Source organism: Caretta caretta, chromosome 8, assembly GCF_965140235.1.
Source record: "Caretta caretta isolate rCarCar2 chromosome 8, rCarCar1.hap1, whole genome shotgun sequence".
Lineage (NCBI taxonomy): Eukaryota > Metazoa > Chordata > Testudines > Cheloniidae > Caretta > Caretta caretta.
In genome coordinates, this window is record NC_134213.1 from 79,167,073 (window position 1) to 79,190,329 (window position 23,257).

Genomic DNA, 23,257 nt, shown 5'->3' on the forward strand with positions numbered 1-23,257 from the left:
TAAATCTCAAAACTAAGAGATTCTGGGTTGTTATTTAAATCTAATCTTATTTTAATGAACTGCTCTGGTCATTCTAATAAAATAATATTACAACATTGCTCTTCCATCATTACAGTTTGAACATTTGTATACTTAATAACATAAATCCAGTCTCAGCAGATCAAAACTTTTGTTTGAAACAGCTCAGCTTGCCAGTTTATTCCCTCGAACTCATTTTGATTTTGCTGTTAGGTGCAATATTTTCCACACACAATATAATTAAGGTATATAGTCCCAATTCATCTCTGGTGTAAATTCATTGTGTTCAGGGCAGAATTTGGACTGATATAGAATCATAGAAATATAGGGCTGGGCAGGGCCTTGAGAGGTCACCTATTCCAATGGTTCTCAACCAGGGGTACACGTATAACCTGGGGGTACGCAGAGGTCTTCCAGGGGGTACATCAACTCATTTAGTTATTTGCCTAGTTTTACAACAGGCTACATAAAACGCACTAGTGAAGTGAGTACAAACTGAAATTTCATACAGACAATGACTTGTTTATACTGCTCTATATACAATACACTGAAATGTAAGTTCAGTATTTATATTCCAATTGATTTATTTAATAAATTATATGGAAAAATGAGAAAGTAAGCAATTTTTCAGTACTAGTGTGCTGTGACACATTTGTATTTTATGTCTGATTTTGTAAGCAAGTAATTTTAAAGTGAGGTGTAACTTGGGGGTGCGCAAGATATATCAGACTCCTGAAAGGGGTAGAGTAGTTTGGAAAGATTGACAATCACTGACCTATTCCATCCCCCTGTGCTGAGGCAGGACCTAGTCGATCCCTGAGAGATGTTTGTCTAACCTGTTTTTAAAAACCTTCAATGATAGGGATTCCACAACCTCTCTTAGTAATCTGTTCAAGTATTTCACTATCCTTATAGTTAGAAAGCTTTTCCGAATATCTAAAAAAAGAAATCTCCCTGGCTGCAGATCTAGCTAATTACTTCTTGTCCTACCTTCAGTGGACATGGAAGACAATTGACCACAGTCCTCTTTATAAGAGCCCTCAATGTATTTGGACTGTTATCAGGTTCCCCTTTCAGTCTTCTTTTCTCAAAAATATGCCTTAAATATGTCTAAAAGCAGAATCACATAGTGCTGTTTCCTGTGTCTCCCTCAAAATGTTCTATTTTATATATGCTATTAGTAAATGACTTTTTACAGTAAGTCATCACCTGGATCACCAGATGATAATTAAGCTGCATTGCAGATGATAATGCATATAATGCAGATGTGGCCAAATTCTAGTTATACAAATATAACCCCATCAAGGAAGCATGCTTCCAATGACATAGGGAAGGATAGGAGAGAGATCCTGGAGGCCAAATTTAGGCTGCTAGGTAAGAGATTGAAGTCCAGGATCGCCGTGGTAGCATTCTCTGAAATGCTTCCAGTTCCATGCTCAGGGCCACTTATACAGGCAGAACTGCAGGGTCTCAATGCATGGATGGGACAATGGTGTAGGGAGGAGGGTTTAGATTTATTAGGAACTGGGTAAACTTTTGGGAGCGGTGGAGCCTATACGGGAAGGATGGGCTCCACCTAAACCAAATGGAACCAGATTGCTGGCGCTTAAAATTAAAAAGGTCGTAGAGCAGTTTTTAATCTAAGGGCTGGAGGAAAAGCCGATAGGTGCGGAGGAGCACGTGGTTCGGACATCCCTTAGGGGAGGATCTATAAATGGAGATTCCCTATGCCTTAATAAGAAGGAGAGGGTGGAAGATGATAAAATACAGGTAGGATCTGATGAGAAACAGTCTAAAGAAAAAAAGTCCCGTTCAATTACATCATGTAATGGCAGACAGCGAGAAAGTGACAAGTTTTTAAAGGGCTTATATACCAGTGCTAGAAGTCTAACTAATAAGATGGGCAAACTAGTGCCTCATATTAAATGAGGATATTGAGATAATAGGCATCACAGAAACTTGGTGGAATTAGGTTAAACAATGGAACACAGTAATATCCGGATACAAAATATATCGGAAGGACAGAACAGGTTGTGCTGGTGTGGGAGTGGCACTATATGTGAAAGAAAGCGTAGAATCAAAGGAAGTAATAATCTTAAATGAATCAAACTGTACCATAGAACCTCTATCGATAGTAATTCCATGCTTGAATAATAAGAATATAGCAGTAGGGATATATTACAGACCACCTGACCAGGATGGTGCTAGTGACGCTGAAATGCTCAGGGAGATTGGAGAGGCTATTAAAATAAAAAACTCAGTAATAGTGGGGGATTTCAACTATCCCCATATTGACTGGGTATATATCACCTCAGGAAGGGATGCAGACATAAAGTTTTGTAATATCTTAAATGACTGCTTCTTGGAGCAGCTAGTCCTGGAACCCACAAGAGGCAATTCTTGATTTAGTCCTAAGTGGAGCACAGGATCAGGTCCAAGAGGTGAATATAGCTGGACAGCTTGGTAATAGTGACCATAATATAATTAAATTTAATCTCCCTGTGGCGGGGAAAACACCACAGCGGCCCAATTCTGTAGCATTTAATTTCAGAGAGGGGAAATACACAAAAATTAGGAGGTTAGTTAAACAGAAATTAAAAGGTACAGCACCAAAAGTAAAATCCCTGCAAGCTGAATGGAAACTTTTTAAAGACCCCATAATAGAGGCTCAACTTAAATGTATATACCAAATTAAAAAACATAGTATTCTGAAGGCCAAGACTATAACAGGGTTCAAAAAAGAACTAGATAAATTCATGGAGGATAGGTCCATCAATGGTTATTAGCTGGGATGGGCAGGGATGGTGTCCCTACCGCCATTTGCCAGAAGCTGGGAATGGATGATGGGATGGATCACTTGATGATTACCTATTCTGTTCATTCCCTCTGGGGCACCTGGCATTGACCACTGTCAGAAGATAGGATACTGGACTAGATGGACCTTTGGTCTGACCCAGTATGGCCATTCTTATGTCTTTTTCCCCATCTAGTAGCTGGCCCACACAGGTAATGCTTTCAGCTAATGTAATTATTCCTTCAGCGGTTCTCAAACTGTTGGTTGGGAGCCCAAAGTGGGTCATGACCCCATTTTAATGGGGTCACCAGGGCTTGCATTAGACTTGCTGGGGCCCGGGGCCAAAGCCCGAGCCCCACTGCCCAAGGTCAAAGCCAAAGTCCAAGCCCTACCACCCAGGGATGAAGCCCGAGGGCTTCATCTCTGGGTGGTGGGGCTCAGGCTTCGGCTTCAGTTCTGGGCAGCGTGGCTCAGGTTACAAGTCCCCAGCCCGAGGCTGAAGCTCTTGGGCTTTGGCCCCCTCACCCAGGGAAGTGGGGCTCAGGCTTTGGCTTTAGCCTCCCCACCTTGGGTGACGGGGCTCGGGCAGGCTCAGGCTTCGGTCTCCACTCCTGGGGTCACGCAGTAATTTTTGTTGTCAGAAGTGGGTCGCAGTGCAATGAAGTTTGAGAACCGCTAGCTCAAGAAATAGCATCTAATGCTTTTTAACAATGAAGGACATGGGTTCAAATCCTGCCATCAGCTCTGGTAGGATCAGTTACCCAAGTATATTAATGGTACATAACTATGTGGGGGAATGTGGCATGTTAACAGTTTTAGTTAGGATAGCTCTGATTGCTTCTAGTTTTTGAGCTTTAAAGATGTTAAAAAAAATTGGTATTTTTGTTTCTTCTCAGTAGGGGTCATGTGAACTTTCATTTGAAGTAGGATATAGTTGAGTACCAGTATTATTATAGTCTTTAAATGCTAGTGTTGTTTATAACATAAAATAAAACATTCCTTTAAAGGTAAGTTATCCTTTATTGATTTTTTGTTGTTGCATTAGCCCAGACAAGACACATTTTCTTGCTAGATAAACCCATTGTGGAGTCAGAGCCTGGTCATGAAAACACTTACGCATATGGATAATTTTACTCACGTGAATTGTCCCATTTGAGTCCATTGAATCATTCCTGGGAGTAAAGTTACTCATGTGCTTAAGTGTTAACAGTATTAGGAACTGCATTTGGATTACAATTAGCTGTTCTCTTCCTTACCTTGGCCTCATCTGGAATTTTTCTTCAAAGACTCTAACAATTGTATCAATCTGTATGTGTCTAATTAAAAAAACGTAATTTACTTATTGGGAGGTAACCTCTCCAGCCCAGAGCTGCTAGGCATTTGCCAGGTCTGACTCGAGCTGTTAATTAAGGGTCATTAAAAAAGGTGAAAGAGCCACTAATGGATGCGTATACTGTAATTGAGGGTAAGACACTCAAATTTCCTTGGTGGAGAGACATGTATCTGAAAAAGTAGGTTGGAATTGGTGCTTCCATTGATACTCATCTAATGCTGCTAGGAACAAAACCTCCTAACTGAGAATGAATGAGTTTGTGCAGTTATATTTTCCTTAGTGGACCAATAAAAATTGGATGTAATAAGCATCCTGTCACCATGAATATAGAAGTGAGAAAACAGAGATGTTTAAGTGGAGAGGGCTTTTGCTAACAGATGCATTTTGAGGACAATGAGGGTGAAGGTTGTAAAATTGGATTCAGAAGCTGCGAAACAGTTCTTGAGCTGTGGATCAATCACCAAAGATTCTGCCATTTCTGGATCTGGATAATAAATTCTTACTTTACAAAATAAACATTTCTGCCTGTCTAGCAATATTTTTAGAAGTATTAGCCTAGTACTACCTTTGATTTTACACTTTTTCTCTGTCTTGCGTTTGTAAAATCACCAATTTAATTGAATCTCAGAACTGTTATTTCGGGCAGTCAGTGATGGGTGTCTCAGAGAGAAATTAAGCTTTGACTTTGAAGAGGCAAAGCCTAGAAGAGTAACTGTTTGAATACAAAGAAAATGTGATCTTCCCCAAACAGTCGTATGGAAAGCTGGTAGGGGGACAGTGTAGGCACAGGGAGAGTCAAATACTGTGAAAGCTACTGTTCATCACACCCCGGCACACAGTGTCTCATTCAGTCTTCCATTTCCTGACCTCTATTCCTATCTTCTTTTTGTTTGTCCTTCCCTTTCCAATAGTTTAATCTTATTAAGCATTTTATCATTATATTGCTGTTTAAAAAGCAACACTTCTAAGCAGTCATGGAAGCTGGATGCAGATGTAGAGAGACAGTTTTCCTGATAATTTTACCAGGCAGGCATCATTGGGAAGCTGAGTAGTCAATCTTCTCTTTTCAGTCAACTAACCATGAGGCTGTTGGTGGCTGCAGAAGGATTTTTGAACTTTCAAAATGTGTTTTCGGGCTGTTTTAAGTACCGAATATATCAGAAGTGCAGGAGGATGCACCTGGGAAGCTCTCTCATCTTCTCTATTATTTCCATTATCTCAGCAAATGATGAAAGACCTCATCCTCATACTTTTCTTTGCATTCTTGGATGGCATCTACAGCAACTGGGACACACCATTTTGCTGTTTTCTTTTCAAATTGTAGAATCAATGGCGGGAAGCAGAAAAGCGTTTTTCTCTGTATTGATGATTGTAGCCATTATCAGATCATTTCTCATGTTCATCTAACCATCATGCATGAATATCACTGTTGATTCTTTTAGTTTTACCTTTAATTTTTTCTCTGTTTCTTCTCTTGCAGCAGCTAGTAGTGGAAGTGCAAGTTTAAATCACCTGGAGGAGTAGTATAGTAATTAATTTGATATAGTTAACCTTTATTTACTGGTGAAGATGCGTGGGAATGAAAGAACCCAGCTTGGCTGCTTGAGTTTAGGCTAAATGTGCACAGCTGGTACTTAGGAAAAATGCATCTTTTCATTTGTATATTGGGTGTACTTGATATGGAAATCACTGAGATTCCTTTACAAGAGTCACGTTTCAAAGCAGAATAATTAATTTAAATCAAATTTGGTGCTGACAGAAAAGGGCTGGATTTGGCAGTCCCAGCATGGACTGAAGTTTTTATGTTTATGTACTGAACAGGTACAGACTGTACAGTTACAATACAAGTGCAAGCTTTCTCACACTGCCAGATATGCATCTATCCTTTTCTGGGTGCATGACATTTAGGAATGAGAGGGTAGTTTAGTTCATGGTGCTTCTGCTGAGATAGAGGATGCCAGTAATGGTGGAGGTTTTGTGATCTGGATACTTGTCCTTGAGTGCCTGGATTTGCATCTCCAAACAGATGAAAACACTTTCAGTCACTGCCAATCTGGGCTGGAACGCAATCAATAACATAGAAGCAAAAGATACTTTATAGCATTTCCAGTTCCCTGAATCACTCAGGAAGCAGTCCCCCTGTAAGTAAAAGTTTAATGCATCTTATTTTCTGTTGTTTAGGGTGTTGTTGGGCCTGTGGGACCGAGTGGACCTTCTGGAATTCCTGGGCCTCTGGTATGGCATTAAGCAGAACTCACAATACCATTTGCCAATTGCCTTGACTATTTTTCAAATAATAGTCAAACATTATTTGTTTGTTTTTTAATTTTTAATAGGGTCTTCCAGGGAGTATGGGGCAGCCTGGAATGAAAGGTGATAAGGTGATCTAAATATTTCCATTCTCATAGAGATATATTACATTTAGACAGTCTTTCTCACATCTGTTTTGCAAAGCCCCCTTTTTCATTTTTTTCCTCTTTTGTTTTCTTTTTATCAAGCTATTGCAAACTGAGGGTGTGATTCTACAAACATTACTGGGCATAGTGCTGACTACCATGAATAGTGCTGTCAAGCGCTGTGTTAGTCATGTTTGCAGGATTGGGTCCTACAGCGGTACACCGTGCACTGTTCTTCAAAAAACCATGTTATAGTTTTAAATACTGAACATTGATTTAAGTCTTTCTGCTTTTGTGAATCTGAAAAATACACCATTTAAGCTGCATATATGTCTGTTTAAAATAATATGTTGTTTAGGGTGAACAAGGCATTGCAGGAGAGCCGGGAGAGCTGGGATATCCAGGAGACAAGGTAAATTAGGACAGCACTTTTTTGACATATCTTCTGGTCTAATAATCCCAATGGCCTTTTCTTTTTTTAAGTTGCAGCAAGTAATTTACAATCAAATAGAATTCGGCGATATCAGTTGAATACCCCAGCACTATTTTATTTTCTGTACCATTATTTTAATTAATTTCTTTGTGAAAATAATGATCAGAGGCATGTAAAATGTATGGGCCAAATTCTGGCTACCATGAGTGCACTTATGCATGTCAGAAAACATGCTGTAAGAAAAGGGAGGACAGAGCAGTCTAATTCCCACCAAAACTTACTGAGAGCTTGTTATACAGGTCATTTGCAACAGAAGCCAAGAAGCACCCTGGAGTGGAGCCTACAGTTTTATTGACCCAAAAAACCTGAAAATTGTGGTCAGCAGCCCGGCAAAACTGTGTTATCAGACAGCCCATGTGATGTCCCTGGATAAAATGAAAATAGTTAATAAACAAGCTTTTCGCTCCTCTTTGAGTAATGGAATCTCTGGTAGCTAATCCATAACTCCTAAATTACCCAAGGGATTTGTTTTTATAAAAATTCTAAGATGATATGTTGTTGTTGTTGTTGCCGTGCAACTAATTAAAATAGCATAAACTACCTGAATTATTTTGCTGTAACATGAATGTAAGAGTTTGATTCAGATCCTGCTCAATGGATTTGAAATTTGGTCTGAGTGTTGAGCTGATATTTAATTAATTTTGCACAAGTGGGAAAGTATAATCAGTTTTTTACTACGTGCAATGTTATAAATAATTTTCAACAACAATATTTAACAGATTTTTTTTTTCTTAAGGGTTCTGTTGGTTTGCCAGGACCATCAGGAATCAGAGGAAAGCCAGGGCCTCCTGTAGGTTTGAACACTTATTTTGTTTACGCTGGTTACATCAGTATGTGTCACGAGGATTGATACTTGTTTGTGTCATTCAGCCAATCCAAATGCTTTGGGGAACAATTCTGATTTCACTAGCGTTGGTGTAAATTGGGAGTTAACACCGTTGGAGTCAAGAGAGTTATACCACTGGTGTAACTGAGAACAGGTTCTGGTCCAGAGGAGGGCATTTTGCTGCTCAGTCATTAATCTGGTAGTTCAGATTTCCCATGGAGTGTAGAAGGTCCCTTGGATATTTAGGGCTCACTTAATCATCACCATAATAATAAATCACTTACCCCAAGATACAAATAAAGTAAGGCTTGAATTCATTCTTAGAAGTTCTGCTGGCTTATGATTAAGCCTGTGTGCTTGTCAGTTGCTTTTAGACAACTCTGCCATACCACTGCTCCTTCAGTCTTTGAAGACCCTGTGACAAGGAAGCAGCACTGAAGAGGATGTAGTATTGCCAGTCTTTTACCTGCTTTTTTGCACTGCTGATGCTGCAGGATTGTGGTGGCGGGCAAGGGACAGCACTTAAAATGGTTTAAGCAGTAGAAGAAGGGATATTTTGATTGTAATAATGCAACTGTTGGGTCTTGGAATTCTCATTACCAAAAATTTGAGACTTTTGCTCTTTTTTTTGCCATGGCCAGACTGACTTGCTGCATAATTCATAGTGGCAAACACAACCAGCCCACTTAATATGTCACTAGAACTTGTCAGTGGAGTTGGAGCTTTCCTATGCACAGTTTGAACTGTGATGATGGTGTTGCTATTTAGCACCCATAACGTGGTAGGCAATTTACAGAGCAATAAAACAAAAAACAAAAAAACAGCACTTTTCCTTACCTGGGGGAACTCATAAAGTAGAGTCTTGGTCTTGCAAAAAGACTTATGCACACATGCTTAACTTTATGCAGTGAGGGTAGTCCCATTAAATTTAAAGTTAAGCATGTGCTTTTTGCTGAATAACTTAAAATAATCAGATGCTTAAGTGCTTTGTTAAATTAAAGTATTGGAAGCAAACACATGCTTAACTTTGCAAACCTCAGTAACATTAAACACATTTATAGGAAGAAGGCCCTAAATTTTAGAAAAAAGAAAAGGAGTACTTGTGGCACCTTAGAGATTAACCAATTTATTTGAGCATAAGCTTTCGTGAGCTACAGCTCACTTACACTGCATTCAGCGACAGCAACAACAGGGGGAAAGAAATGGGGGAAAGGAGATCAAGATTTAGAAAAATACGGTCATGCAATTTAAAAAAATGTATGTGTAAATCTTGTGTAGCGGAACCACCAAGATGTGTAGTTGGACCAGATCCTGCTACCAATGGCAAAACTCCCATTGATTTTAATGGTGCAGGGATGGGCAAATAAACCTATTGAAAGTATCTATATCAACTTAGTTTTGTAACCCTCATATTCCCTTCGTGTGTGTGTGTGTATAATATGCACACAGGTTTAAGAGATATTTTTTCATTATATATATTGATGTTTTTAAGTTGTTTCAAAAATCTAATACAAATCTGCTTCTTGTAAAGCTTTAATTTGCTATCTAAGTTATAATTTTTGGATTTTTTTTTAGGGAAAAATCGGAGATCCTGGACCCCAGGGACCATCTGGTCCTCCTGGGCCTGAGGTAAGAAATTGCTTGAAAGATGTAAATGAAACATTTAATGTTAATTGTGCTTTGAACACAAAACAAAAATTAGAAGGCAAATGTGTGGTCGGTCAGTTCAAAGGTTTAGTCTTATGGTAGAAAGTGGTTTTTAATCATGTCCTTTAAAAATGGATTAGTTCATGTTTTTTTATATGATAAGGTGTTATTGGACAATAACTTTAATACACAGGATTAACACACATTGTACCGTTAATGCTCCTGGATGTGCACCATTCACATGTATGGCTGTGAACAGTTCTCAGTTGATTCCAGTTGTGCATTGCAGCTAGGATGAAGCACATGCGATTCTTAAATCCATATTTCCATATATGAACTCTGCAGCATGTTTATGTTCAAAATTTTTCAAGACTGGTTGTATATTTATGTTTATCTCTTGGGGCAGAGCACATGTAGTTGAGAGGACTGCAAAGCATATACATTGGACAGTCTGGATATATTGTTAAAATTTTAACTTTGGCATAGCAGTTGATTTAGAACTGCTTCATATTCTGGAAGTTTACATGGAATCCAGCTAAATCTTTGAGATATTACATCTGGGTGTTTTTGGCATTTGCATCTTGAGTCACAACATGTAGACTGAATGTTTCAGACTACACAGGAAAGCCACGCCATTTTCTGGACAGAAGAAAGCAACAATTCAGATTATTTTCTTAACCAGCTAACTTTTTCCAACAGATTTATTCAAAAATCTTTATAATCTTTAATATATGTGTATATTTGTAAAATACGCTAAACTTGCTAATGATGATAACGTTTATTAAATGACCATTGTCAACTTAAATAACACATTTGCAATTATAAACTGAAAGTGTATTTTAAGAACATATTAACTTAGTTTTTCATAACTGTACAGAGGCTGTCTTTAAAAGTTAGCATTTGCTTTCAGTTTTTACATAGTGCTATCTGAGATGCTGCAGTTAGCTTCTAGCCCTAATATGAGACCTGTGAATATTAGTAGCTTCATTTACATGAGAAGTCCCATTGAAGTAAGGGTCAAATATCGGAACCATGAAGGGATAGAGCGCACTCAGTCACTCTGTGGAGGTAGCATATGAACAATCTGGTCCCGATAGGAGCTGGAAGAGCTCAAGCTTGCACGATAAGGAGGGAATCTTCAGAGATTTTACCTACTAAAAGTAATGAGCAAGCAATTTTTCAAAGAATTGTAACTAGGCTAAATTTGGGCAGATTTTCACAGGTATGTCAAAATGCACTTCCCTGACAGAAGGTCCCACCCCTACCAATTTGAGCCCTCTGCTTCAAAGCATTGTGAAGGTGGTCTTTTCAAAGAAAAAGTCACCAGGATTTTTTAACCTGGGCAAAACAATGTATTTTTCACTAGCCTCATTCTCAGACACAGTTGAACCGTTTTTGTTGAAATTAAAAAACAAACAAACAAACATCTGGCATCTAAAATGTCAGCCTGGACAGCTAAAATTCAGCAAAGTTATAAACAATCAAAAACGGGGTCTTATAATGGGGCTATAAGGCAACCTTAACAGGTGATAGTACCTGCTCTGCCTATAATACATTTAAATTTTTAAATTAATATTAGTGTTTTCCTTTTTAATTTTTAATGCAAAACCTAATATGGGATGTAAAACACCTGGTGGTATCACATTAGAGATCACAATAGCACATTGTGTGTATGTGTGTTAAAAATAACTCTCTAAAAGTAGCAAAGATATAAGTAGAATTTCAATCATGTATTATATGGGGACACAGTCTTCCTCACTTTGCGGAAACGATAAGGTTTTAACATATGCTTTATCAGACCTTTCTATACCACTGAAATTTTGTGTAAATAGATTCCTCAGAAGTTTAATTTTAGTTAAAATTTCCTTACTGAAATTGTATAAAAGTTTGCATTTTATACTTGAAGGCTCTTTTACCCTTTTATTTCTTTAAAATGAGGTTATCCCTGAAAAGTAACTCTAAAAATTGCATTGTGAGGTTCCATGTTGACCATCCCTCTCAGTGACTCTGGACAAAAATGTTGAGTTTGCAAGAAAAAGTCGTTTTTCTAAATGCCAGTCCTGCAAAGTGAGCCTAAAATATGCAAGTCCAGACAGATTCTTTCTGTTTCATGCTACATCGCCAGTAGTAAAGATTCTATAGACCAAATTCTGCCTTCAGTTATGCCCATGCAACTCTTGTTTTCAGTAGAGTTGTGCAGATGTGAATAAAGATAGAATTTGGCCCTGCATTTGGATTATTTTTTTAAAATCTGTAGATGATATGCAAGGTAGAAAAAAACCAACCTCCCATAGCTGTTTTGGCTTTGCAGTTTTAATAGGATTTAAAAGTGGTTCAAAGATTGTCCCTTAAGTACATAGAAATACAGAGGGACCAGATCTGCTGGGTAGGAAGATGCCATTTTTTACATAGTGATGTTCAAGGAAATCTCACCTTAAAGTAGGGGAAAATGCTAAATTAAGAGACTGCTCATTGCATGAAATTAATCCTTTTTGAACATGATTTATGTTGTTTAAAGAAGGGAATTGGTTTGTTCAATATAATGTCATTAATAGAGTATGTCATGGATTTGAGTTCCTCTCATGATAGTAACAGTTCTTTTGATGCAAAAGAATGCATACCTGCATGATATTGTATACCATGTCATGCTCTAGACGCATTGTTAACAGGATTAGTGACCAAGCAAGCAAGCATTTCCTGTTGCTCAGGGGGAACAGAGCCCTCAGAAGAAAATCTTTGTCTTGTTATGTAAACAACACTGTGGAATGACCAAGTGTTTGTCTTTGAAAATTTGACTGAACAAATACCACGTTTAACACTCCATAGTTATGCATCCCTGAGCCTTTCTTATGCCGGTCAGGTTGACGTGAGATAAAATGAGCTTTGTCTGTACGATGAACACTTATAAACATGGTCACCATATGGTGAAATATGAGATGCAAATAAGGGCGGGACAGCTGTATTCCACAATCTTTAGAGGAATGTGAATGCCAAGTAGAAGGCAAAAAAACAAAACAAAACAAAAACCCTGCTTAAAAATTAGGATAACCCTGCTTAAAAATGAGGATTGTGTTTTATTTTTCCCATCTTATTTTTGTTTTTAAAAGTGACTTGAATTCCCTGGCAAGTTGTTATTTTGACGTAACTAGACCATAAACATACAGTATGGGCAGTAGCAGTGCAGATCTCCCTGCTATGCCCTGCCAGTACATCTCAGGTAGCATTTTTTCTCAAAGATTCAAAGAAAGCTAGCTGGCACGTGAAGGAGGAGCGCTTTCACTGCTTCCACTGCGTTATTGGAGTGTTCAGACATGTCATGCCCCCTCCCCTAACAGTATGTCTGCACTGCACCTGGGAGGTGTGATTCCCAATGCTGGCAGACAGAGTCGTGCCCGCTCCTCTCAAGTTTGTGCACTACAAATAGCAGTGTGGACATGGCAGCGCAGGCGGTGGCATGAGCTAGCCTCCTGAGCTCAGACCCAGGGAGTTGGGTGGCCTTGGACTCAGGTAGCTAGCCCAAGCTGTCACCCATGCAGCAACATCCACACTGCTATTTTTAGCATATGAGCTTGAGCAGAGCCAGCATGAATCTGTCTATCTGCCCTGAGAAACATACCTCCCAGCTGCAGTGTAGACATAGTCTCTAAGAGGTCCTATAAAGACTGGTTCCAGCCCACACTGGTCTCTGCTCTTTTTCACATGGTTGAGATTTCTGAACACATCTGTTCTCAGACTTAAACCACAGCTGGGACAGATGTGAGATATAGAAGTTGGGGTGATACAGCCCCACAGGTGCTGAAACTAGATGTGCTGGGGTTGCGGCAGCACCTTCTGGCTTTCATCATATCCAGGGTTTACAGTTTGGTTCAATGGCTCCCAGCTCCCCCAGTATACAAATTGTTCCAGCACCCCTGTACAGTCTCTGATTCTTCTCTCATGTAAACTGTTGTAAATCAGGCAATTCCTCCACTGTAATCAATATTTATCATAGTGTGTGCAAGAGCAGGAACAGACCCACTAGGCCTCACACACACACACCCAGATTTTTGCTTTTTATATGCAGTCCAGCCTCAAATAACTCACCAAATCTGTCTTTCCTCTCCAGCTGTGCAACAGAGTTACTTCAGATTAGAGTTTTAGTAACTCCTGATTGCTTTAGGGCCATGAGTGGGTGGCTTAAAGTTTCTGAGAATAAGAGACAAGTGTGTGTGTTGGGGTGGGGGAAGAATAGAGGGTCTCATATTCATTCACTTTCTGGGTGGCTCCAGGACCCTTGGCTAGGAAGTGCATTTTTTCAGTCTGGGAACTGTGCACCATCAGGCCAACCTTTCTTCTGGGTATGCTTCCACTGAACCAGTATCCACTGCATTCCAGGGTATTTACTGCTAAGAGGGCAGAAGATATTTTTAGCAGGCCCTTTACCGTAGTGTGTTTTTTGAGCCATTGAAGAGTTGACGTATTTTCCAGCCTCTTCATGTCTCTTAAAATGGTTCATGTAAAAGTTCCCTTTTCTAGACATTTGTTTTACTCACAAAACTAATTGCAAGCCTTTGTATAGCAGTGTGTGTTAACACACAACACATATTTTTTGCATAATAGCTATAACAGGATTGAGTAGGTGAGATGTCACTCTTAACATGCATGAAACTAAAATGAGTTTTAAGAGGTTTCCAAATGCATTAATAATATTTTATTTGTAGGTGAATCTTGTGCCACGAGCCTATTTTAATTGATCCCCAAAATAGGCTCTTAAAGCAGAGTTTATTGTTTCCTTCAGATGTGGCTTAAGATCTGCTTCAAGTATTACAAATAGATTTCATCTGGAGCAAAGGGAGCATTAGTCATTATCTTCAGTAGAACATTTATTTCATTTTTGCATTATTTTGGTCTGAGCTTGTTAGCTTCTTCTCTCAGGAAGGTACACATATGGGAGTCAGCTGTTATACGTTTTATCCTTGGGGCTACAAAATTACAAAGAAAAGGGGCACATTTGCATAATAGCGAACAGTAACAAAATCCAAATCTTTTGCAAGTGAATCACTGACTGCTTTGAATTGTTAGCTCTAAAAGGGAGAAAGCGTTGTCTTCAATGCACGTTTCACCTCATCACATGATATTTTGAGATTATGCAGACAATGAAGTTCAGGAGCTAAGAACAGTCCATGTCCTAATGTTCAAAATTCACAATTATAGAGTCAAATTGTGATGTCATTACTCAGTTTACATTCAGCCTTTACCCAGGCAAACTTTAATTTACTTCAGTAGGAGTTTGCCTAAATAAACAATGAATGAATACTGAAATGGGGCCTCAGGATTTGGCCCTTAGAACCTAGTCCTGGGAACTTAAACTACACAAACTAGGGCTGGTCAAAAATTGAAATTTCTATCCCATAAGAAATTCCAATATTTGATATTTCTTTTCATCCCAAATCAGGACAAAAGGTCAAAACATTTGTAGAGGTTGGTTCTGTGCTTTTGTTTCTTTTAAAATAAAAAGGTCCCCAAAATCACTGTTTGTTAATGTGAAAATATTCTGTTTCTCTTTCTGTCTGCCTTGTGGGAGTTGTAATTCAGGTGTCTCATGCCCCCATTCTCCTCTATTTCACATGATATACCATGGTTGTGAGATTCTTATGATGCACCTGGGTGGTTGAACCTGAGAGACCATGAGACCATGCTGCATCACGGGAGATGAGGTCAAGCCTCACCTAGCCAATAGCTTTTCAAGTATGGGAACATTACAACTTACAAAAGTTGCCATGATCTTGGAAATAAGTCTAAGTTGGCCCTTCCTGAAAGAGTCATTTTCTCCATAAGTGTGGAGGAAAATTATTTTGTCTTCTCTGTGGAAAGGAAGGCTTGGGATTTTTCCAGTATTTCATCAAGCTAGGTAATTGATTGCCATCATCCAGCCTATGAAGTCTCAGAGATGAGAGCACATTTTTCTGAAAGCACAGACTGGTGGGACCGCATAGTGTTGCAGGTCTGGGACGATTCCCAGTGGCTGCGAAACTTTCGCATGCATAAGCACACTTTCATGGAACTTTGTGACTTGCTTTCCCCTGCCCTGAGGTGCAAGAATACCAAGATGAGAGCAGCCCTCACAGTTGAGAAGCGAGTTGCAATAGCCCTGTGGAAGCTTGCGATGCCAGACAGCTACCGGTCAGTCGGGAATCAATTTGGAGTGGGCAAATCTACTGTGGGGGCTGCTGTAATCCAAGTAGCCAACGCAATCACTGAGCTGCTGCTATCAAAGGTAGTGACTCTGGGAAATGTGCAGGTCATAGTGGATGGCTTTGCTGCAATGGGATTCCCTAACTGTGGTGGGGCCATAGATGGAACCCATATCCTTATCTTGGCACCAGAGCACCAAGGCAGCGAGTGTATAAACCGAAAGGTGTTCTTTTCAATAGTGCTGCAAGCACTGGTGGATCACAGGGGACGTTTCACCAACATCAACGTGGGATGGCCGGGAAAGGTACATGACGCTCGCATTTTCAGGAACTCTGGTCTGTTTCAAAAGCTGCAGGAAGGAACTTTATTCCCAGACCAGAAAATAACCGTTGGGGATGTTGAAATGCCTATAGTTATCCTTGGGGACCCAGCCTACACCTTAATGCCATGGCTCATGAAGCCATACACAGGCAGCCTGGACAGTAGTCAGGAGCTGTTCAACTACAGGCTGAGGAAGTGCAGAATGGTGGTAGAGTGTGCATTTGGATGTTTAAAAGCACGCTGGTGCAGTTTACTGACTCGGTTAGACCTCAGCGAAACCAATATTCCCACGGTTATTACTGCTTGCTGTGTGCTCCACAATATCTGTGAGAGTAAGGGGGAGACGTTTATGGTGGGGTGGGAGGTTGAGGCAAATCACCTGGCCGCTGGTTATGCACAGCCAGACACCAGGGTGGTTAGAAGAGCACAGGAGGGCGCGGTGCGCATCAGAGAAGCTTTAAAAAACAGTTTCATGACTGGCCAGGCTACGGTGTGAAAGTTCTGTTTGTTTCTCCTTGATGAACCCTCCGCCCCTGGTTCACTCTACTTCCCTGTACGCTAACCACCCTCCCCTCCTCCCTTCGATCACCGCTTGCAGAGGCAATAAAGTAATTGTTGCTTCACATTCATGCATTCTTTATTAATTCATCAGACAAATAGGGGAATAAGTGCCAAGGTAGCCCAGGAGGGGTGGTGGAGGAGGGAAGGACAAGGCCACACAGCACTTTAAAATTTAAAACTTTAAAACTTATTGAATGCCAGCCTTCTGTTGCTTGGGCAATCCTCTGTGGTGGAGTGGCTGGTTGGCCGGAGGCCCACCCACCGCGTTCTTGGGCGTCTGGGTGAGGAGGCTGTGGAACTTGGGGAGGAGGGCGGTTGGTTACACAGGGGCTGTAGTGGCAGTCTGTGCTCCAGCTGCCTTTGCTGCAGCTCAACCATACGCTGGAGCATATTAGTTTGATCCTCCAGCAGCCTCAGCATTGAATCCTGCCTCCTCTCATCACGCTGCCACCACCTTTCAGCTTTAGCCCTCTCTTCAGTTCACCACTTACTCTCTTCAGCCTGCCACCTCTCCTCCTGGTCATTTTGTGCTTTCCTGCACTCTGACATTATTTGCCTCCATGCATTCATCTGTGCTCTGTCAGTGTGGGAGGACAGCATGAGCTCAGAGAACATTTCATCGCGAGTGCGTTTTTTTCACCTTCTAATCTTCACTAGCCTCTGGGAAGGAGCAGATCCTGTGATCCTTGAAACACATGCAGCTGGTGGAGAAAAAAAAAGGGACAGTGGTATTTAAAAAGACACATTTTATAGAACAATGGGTACACTCTTTCACGGTAAACCTTGCTGTTAACATTACATACATAGCACATGTGCTTTCGTTACAAGGTCGCATTTTGCCTCCCCCCACCGCGTGCCTAGCCCCTCCCCATGGCTAACAGCGGGGAACATTTCTGTTCAGCCACAGGCAAACAGCCCAGCAGAAACGGGCACCTCTGAATGTCCCGTTAAGAAAAGCACCCAATTTCAACCAGGTGACCATGAATGATATCACTCTCCTGAGGATAACACAGAGAGATAAAGAACGGATGTTGTTTGAATGCCGGCAAACATACACTGCAATGCTTTGTTCTACAATGATTCCCGAGTACGTGCTACTGGCCTGGTGTGGTAAAGTGTCCTACAGTGGTGGACGGAATAAGGTTGCCCTCCCCAGAAACATTTTGCAAAGGCTTTGGGAGTACATCCAGGAGAGCCGCGAATACCAGGGTAAATTAATCATTAAACATGCTTGCTTTTAAACCATGTATACTATTTTAAAAGGTACACTCACCAGAGGTCCCTTCTCCGTCTGGTGGATCTGGGAGGCAGCCTCGGGTGGGTTCAGGGGGTACTGGCTCCAGGTCCAGGGTGAGAAACAGTTCCTGGCTGTTGGGAAAACCGGTTTCTCCGCTTGTTTGCTGTGAGCTATCTACAACCCCATCATCATCATCTTCTTCGTCCCCAAAACCAGCTTCCGTGTTGCCTCCATCTCCATTGAAGGAGTCAAACAACATGGTTGGGGTAGTGGTGGCTGAACCCCCTAAAATGGCATGCAGCTCATCATAGAAGCGGCATGTTTGGGGCTCTGACCAGGAGCGGCCGTTTGCCTCTCTGGTTTTCTGGTAGGCTTGCCTCAGCTCCTTAAGCTTCACGTGGCACTGCTTCGGGTCCCTGTTATAGCCTCTGTCCTTCATGCCCTGGGAGATTTTGACAAATGTTTTGGTATTTCGAAAACTGGAACGGAGTTCTGATAGCATGGATTCCTCTCCCCATACAGCGATCAGATCCCGTACCTTCCATTCGGTCCATGCTGGAGCTCTTTTGCGATTCTGGGACTCCATCATGGTCACCTCTGCTGATGAACTCTACATTGTCACCCCTGCTGATGAGCTCTCCACTCACCTGCAGCTTGCCATGCTGGCCAAACAGGAAATGAAATTCAAAAGTTTGCAGGCCTTTTCCTGTCTTCCTGGCCAGTGCTGAGTTGAGAGTGCTGTCCAGAGCGGTCACAATGGAGCACTCTGGGATAGCTCCTGGAGGCCAATACCCATCTAATTGTGTCCACAGTACCCCAAATTTGACCCAGCAAGGCCGATTTCAGCGCTAATCCCCTTGTCGGAGTGGAGTAAGGAAATCAATTTTAAGAGCCCTTTAAGTCAAAAAAAGGGCTTCATCGTATGGACGGGTGCAGGGTTAAATCGATTTAACGCTGCTAAATTCGACTTCAACTCCTAGTGTAGACCAGGCCTAGATGCAAGTGTAGACAAGGACAAATCATGCTCAGCTCCTTTTTAGTTGGCAGTTAATCAAAGTGCCTGCAGCACACTTTATTGTCTTACTTGCTGTTCACAGCACCATCTTTCAGAGACCGGTCCTTGCGAGGTACTCAGCACTGACAATATCACCGATGGAGTCTACAGTCTTACCTGTGGCACAGAGTTTAGCATCACAGTGCTCGGCACCAACATCAACACCAGCAGAGTTCCCAGCACTGGGTGGTTTGAATATCCCATAATGGCCACAATGGGATTCACGGCATTTAGGGATTTAACAGTTCTTCAAGAGCCAGAATTTTCATTTCCCTAATGTTACTGGACCCACAGGCAATAGCACAGTCTCCGTCGCCATTGCCTTAAATGACGCCAAGACCCTTGACCCTGCCTGTGGATCCAATATATTTCTACTCCCTGACTCTTCATTAAGGTCAGAAGAGATGGATTAGCAATTCACCTTCTCTGCTCTGGCCTCTCTGCCACAGTCCTTGATCTCTTGCAGGCACACTGGGGACCACTCCAGAAGTGGGTACTGGGACTCTCACCACTCTCAAATCCTCTGGTTTTCACAACCATGGCCATCAGGACCATATCCCACCCGCAGATGGCGATACTGGGGTCCCTGGTCATCTCGTGAAGCTTGCAACTATGTGGATAGTCTTTATGTACTCACAGCATCCACAGCCACAGCCACTCTGGCCACGACACCACCACAGCCCTCCCTGCTTCCAGTGACAGAACCGGAAGAAGAGGCTCCCCCACAGCTTGAGCCATCTCTAGTGGGAACCTTATCATATTCCTCACCAGATAAGGCAGTTGTCCTCACCAGATGAGGCAGTTGTCCTGGCAGTGGGTCCCTAACTTAATGATTTCAAAGGGTTCCAAGGGTTTCAAAGGGTTCCTTTTAAAAACAGTAATGGAGGCACTGCACATATCCATGGAAAAGGCCCAGGAGTCCACATACAAATTGGTTGATGTCCTGCCACCTCCGTCCTCTGGGAAAATAGCCTTACCCATAAGGAGGCCATAATGGACCCTGCCCAAGTGGTATGGCAGACCCCAGCAATGGTGTCCCCCACCTCTTGCAAGGTGAACAGAAAATATCAGGTTCAACACAAGGGTCCTGAGTATTTCTATAGCCACCTAGTCCCATCATCTCTAGCAGTGATGGCAGCTATTAAGAAAGCTACAAAACAGAACACCAAAGGAGAAATAGCCAGAAAAGTTAGATTTATTTGGAAGGAAATTCTACTCCTCAGCCAGCTCACAATTCTCTCTTCTGAATTATCAAGCCCTACTGTCAAGATACCATTTTAGTCTCTGTGAGAAAATTGCTGCATTCACCAGTAAAATTCTGGCTGATTCCCGAGAAGAATTTGTGACCTCAATCACAGAGGGGCGGCTGATAGCAAAAATGAGTCTCCAAGCAGCCCTTGATGTGGTTAACATCACTTCTCACACAATGGCAACAGCCATGGTTGTACACAGGTTATCATGGTTACAGGGATCTGGCTTCCCCAAGGCTAAGTCCAGTCCACAATGTAGGATCTTCGGTTTGAAGGGGCTCATGTCTCCCCATTTCAAGGCCTGGCTCCTGGATAGAAGTCTAGCCTCCCATGTTCCTGCTCTTCTCCATTCAGGGTTATTTTGGTCAGCAGAGGAGACTCCACCAGACATACTTACTTTGTGAAGTGGACAAGATTCTCTCACTGAGGAGGAAGTCGAAGTCATTCCTATGATTGTGAGTTACCTGCTACAAGTGAAATGATTTAATGTTTCTCTGAGCTCGGGGAGAATTCACCTGGTTGGAGTCTCAGCATATCATCTACCTGTCAGTGGCCAATCTGTCTTCTCTCATCAGATGGTTCTGAGATTCATAAAGGGGTTGAGAAGACACCCATTAAGGTCCCATTTCTTCTTTGGACCTTAACCTAGTACTTCCTTTACTTACGGGGCTTCCATTTAAACCTAAGGCATCACACCCCCTTCTACATCTCTCTGTGAAAGCTTCCTTCTGAGTGGCTACAGTCTTCTTCCCTGATAAAATTACTCTCAGGACTTTATCCAAAAATTTTACCTACGGTGCTCATGGAATTCCATCTAAATCAGTAATCCACCTAATTGTGTTCTTTCCCAGGACTCATGTGACTAAGATGGAAGGGGTCCAACACTCTTTGGCTGTTACAGAATTTCAGAAGTACACTGTAACCTACCAGCTGTTTGGCTTCTGGTTATTGGCAGAGTCTAGATATTCTACTTTTTACATTTCCCTAGGAAGTGTCAAAATATCTGCTCATATTTTGCACACAATAATTTCATCTGGAAATTACGCATAAACCTCCTAGATTATCAGTTGTATTTTAAAAAAAGGATTTTTTTTTTTATTCTGGGAGTAGACATGGGAGGGTGGACTCCTGAATAACTCTTGGTAAACAGAAATTCTGAAGGTCGGAGTATACTGAGTGCAGTTACATTGCTCAGAGTTTGGAAGGAAAAAAAAATTGTTAAGACAATTTAAGAGTTCCAGCCTCGTTCATTTCTTTTAATTCAACGTGGTCCTGTTTGGTGTTGATGAATAGCAATGCTGTTTGTTCCTCTCCATCAAAACAGTAAACCACATTAGAAATTAAAGGACCAATTTCCATTTTATGTAATTAAATGAGGACATTTTACAGATTCTAGATTCCTGTGGTATTACATTACTGGATCCCCTGTAATTTGAATTTGAAGACCAATACCAAGGTACCTATTTAGCATAACAAAAGTAGATAAGTCTCTATATCTTGATGAGCCAATCTGTGCATGCCATTATGTGATAATTTCTTACAGTTCTAAGTCAGGAATCTCACTGAATTTCATCTGTTTCTTCAAATAGTTTCCCCAGTACCAGTCCATAGGATTTAATACTGATGTCTTTACTCAGCAAAACTTCCATTGTTGAAAATGTGAAGGGCTTCAAGATGCAGCTCTAAGATTCATTGTATATTTTTGTGGGGTTAGGTTTTCTCAACGCTTGTGTAGATTAGGGATGTAGGTTCTTACTGATAAACTGGTCATAAATATTGTTTAACCACTTTCCTACTGCTACATTAGTAAATCATGCATTAATTTGAAAACTTCTTTAAAACAGTCTTCCAGGACTGTCATAGTATCTATGTTTTCCCTATAGATTGTGTTCAGCAGGAGAAGATGAAAAAGGAGACTTTGTGATACAGAAGAAATTTTTTTTAAAATAAAAATGAAGATATGTGAATATTTGGATGTACCATTATTGTTACTGTATGTATTCCTACTGTGCCCATCACCGTAGTTCCTGGGCACATCACACACCTTGTTGACATCTGGAAATAGCACAGTTTCAAGGATTGGTTTAGCTGAACCAATGCTGGCTTCAGTTTGCTCTTGTCTACACTTACAGCTTAATCATACAGCTTTTAGAATTTCTCTTAGAAGCATTTGTATACACCCAAGTAAATAAATAAATTAGAAGGATTTCTGCACAGAAAATGTAAGAATGCTTCTAAAAGGAATATGGCTCTTCCAGTACCCTTGTTAACACAGCATTTTCTGGGCTGTTTATCACCCAGAGGAAATTGTATTCATGTCAGCAGTTACTATCCATTTATGCATTTGAAAATCTCTTCCCTCCCTCCAATATAGTTAGAGAGATATAAAGAACTACATTTTAAAATTCTTGAATGCCTCTAAATTCAGCAACATTTAGAGGTATGAAAAGGTGAAATAGCAACTATTGTTGCATTGACCTAGTTAGTTTAATTTAGTGAGTAATCATGTGCTTTTTAGATTCTAACCTGAACAATTAAAAAATCTGGGGTGATATAAATAATGTATATTAAATATTCAATTTGAGTGCATTTATCACATATGTATAAAATAATATGTGCCATCTGAGGCATGTCAGTGTTGTTGCACAACTATTCTGGTGAACATTTCTCCATTTTGAAGGGAAACATTAATTTTGATGTTTTAGTATAGATTAGAGTGTACAGAGTCAGGATTGGTACAGAAACTTCTGTTTTGAAAGTTCATTGTAAATCAGGCAGTCACTCTGTCTAATGGGCTTGTTCTTGTGCCCCTCGGCATCCAAGTGCTAAAAGTTTAGAGGTTTCTTTAAAGGTCATAGAACCAACTGGGTCACAAACAGGTTACAGCAATAATTCTCAAACATATGTTTTAGATTTCTGATTTATTTACTCATTTACTTCTGGTTTGTTACAAAAGTGAACATCACAGATTGAGTTCATTTATAGCGTATTAAAAGCAGTTTATGAAAAGTAAACACAGGAAAACCCAAACATCTAAGACTAGAAGTACTATATATTTCATTCTCTTTTGTTATACTATTACACTAGCAGTAATGTGGTTAAGGATGAGATTGCACTTTCATTGCCTCTGCTTTAGAATGAATTTGGTAATTT

General features: G+C 40.8%; 1 protein-coding gene across 7 annotated transcripts in view; it reads left to right on the forward strand.

Annotated features, from left to right (window-relative positions):
- The window catches only part of COL24A1 (collagen type XXIV alpha 1 chain), a 246,903-nt gene that overhangs the window by 93,171 nt on the left and 130,475 nt on the right, over positions 1–23,257 (forward strand). For all 7 annotated transcript variants that reach the window (XR_012669701.1, XM_075131667.1, XM_075131669.1 and 4 more), the window contains 5 exons: positions 6,327–6,380; positions 6,482–6,526; positions 6,900–6,953; positions 7,771–7,824; positions 9,436–9,489. Coding sequence is in view for 6 of the 7 variants with exons in the window: in XM_075131667.1 (XP_074987768.1) it covers positions 6,327–6,380; positions 6,482–6,526; positions 6,900–6,953; positions 7,771–7,824; positions 9,436–9,489 (261 nt within the window). In the remaining variant the exon portion in view is untranslated. The remainder of the gene's footprint in view (positions 1–6,326; positions 6,381–6,481; positions 6,527–6,899; positions 6,954–7,770; positions 7,825–9,435; positions 9,490–23,257) is intronic.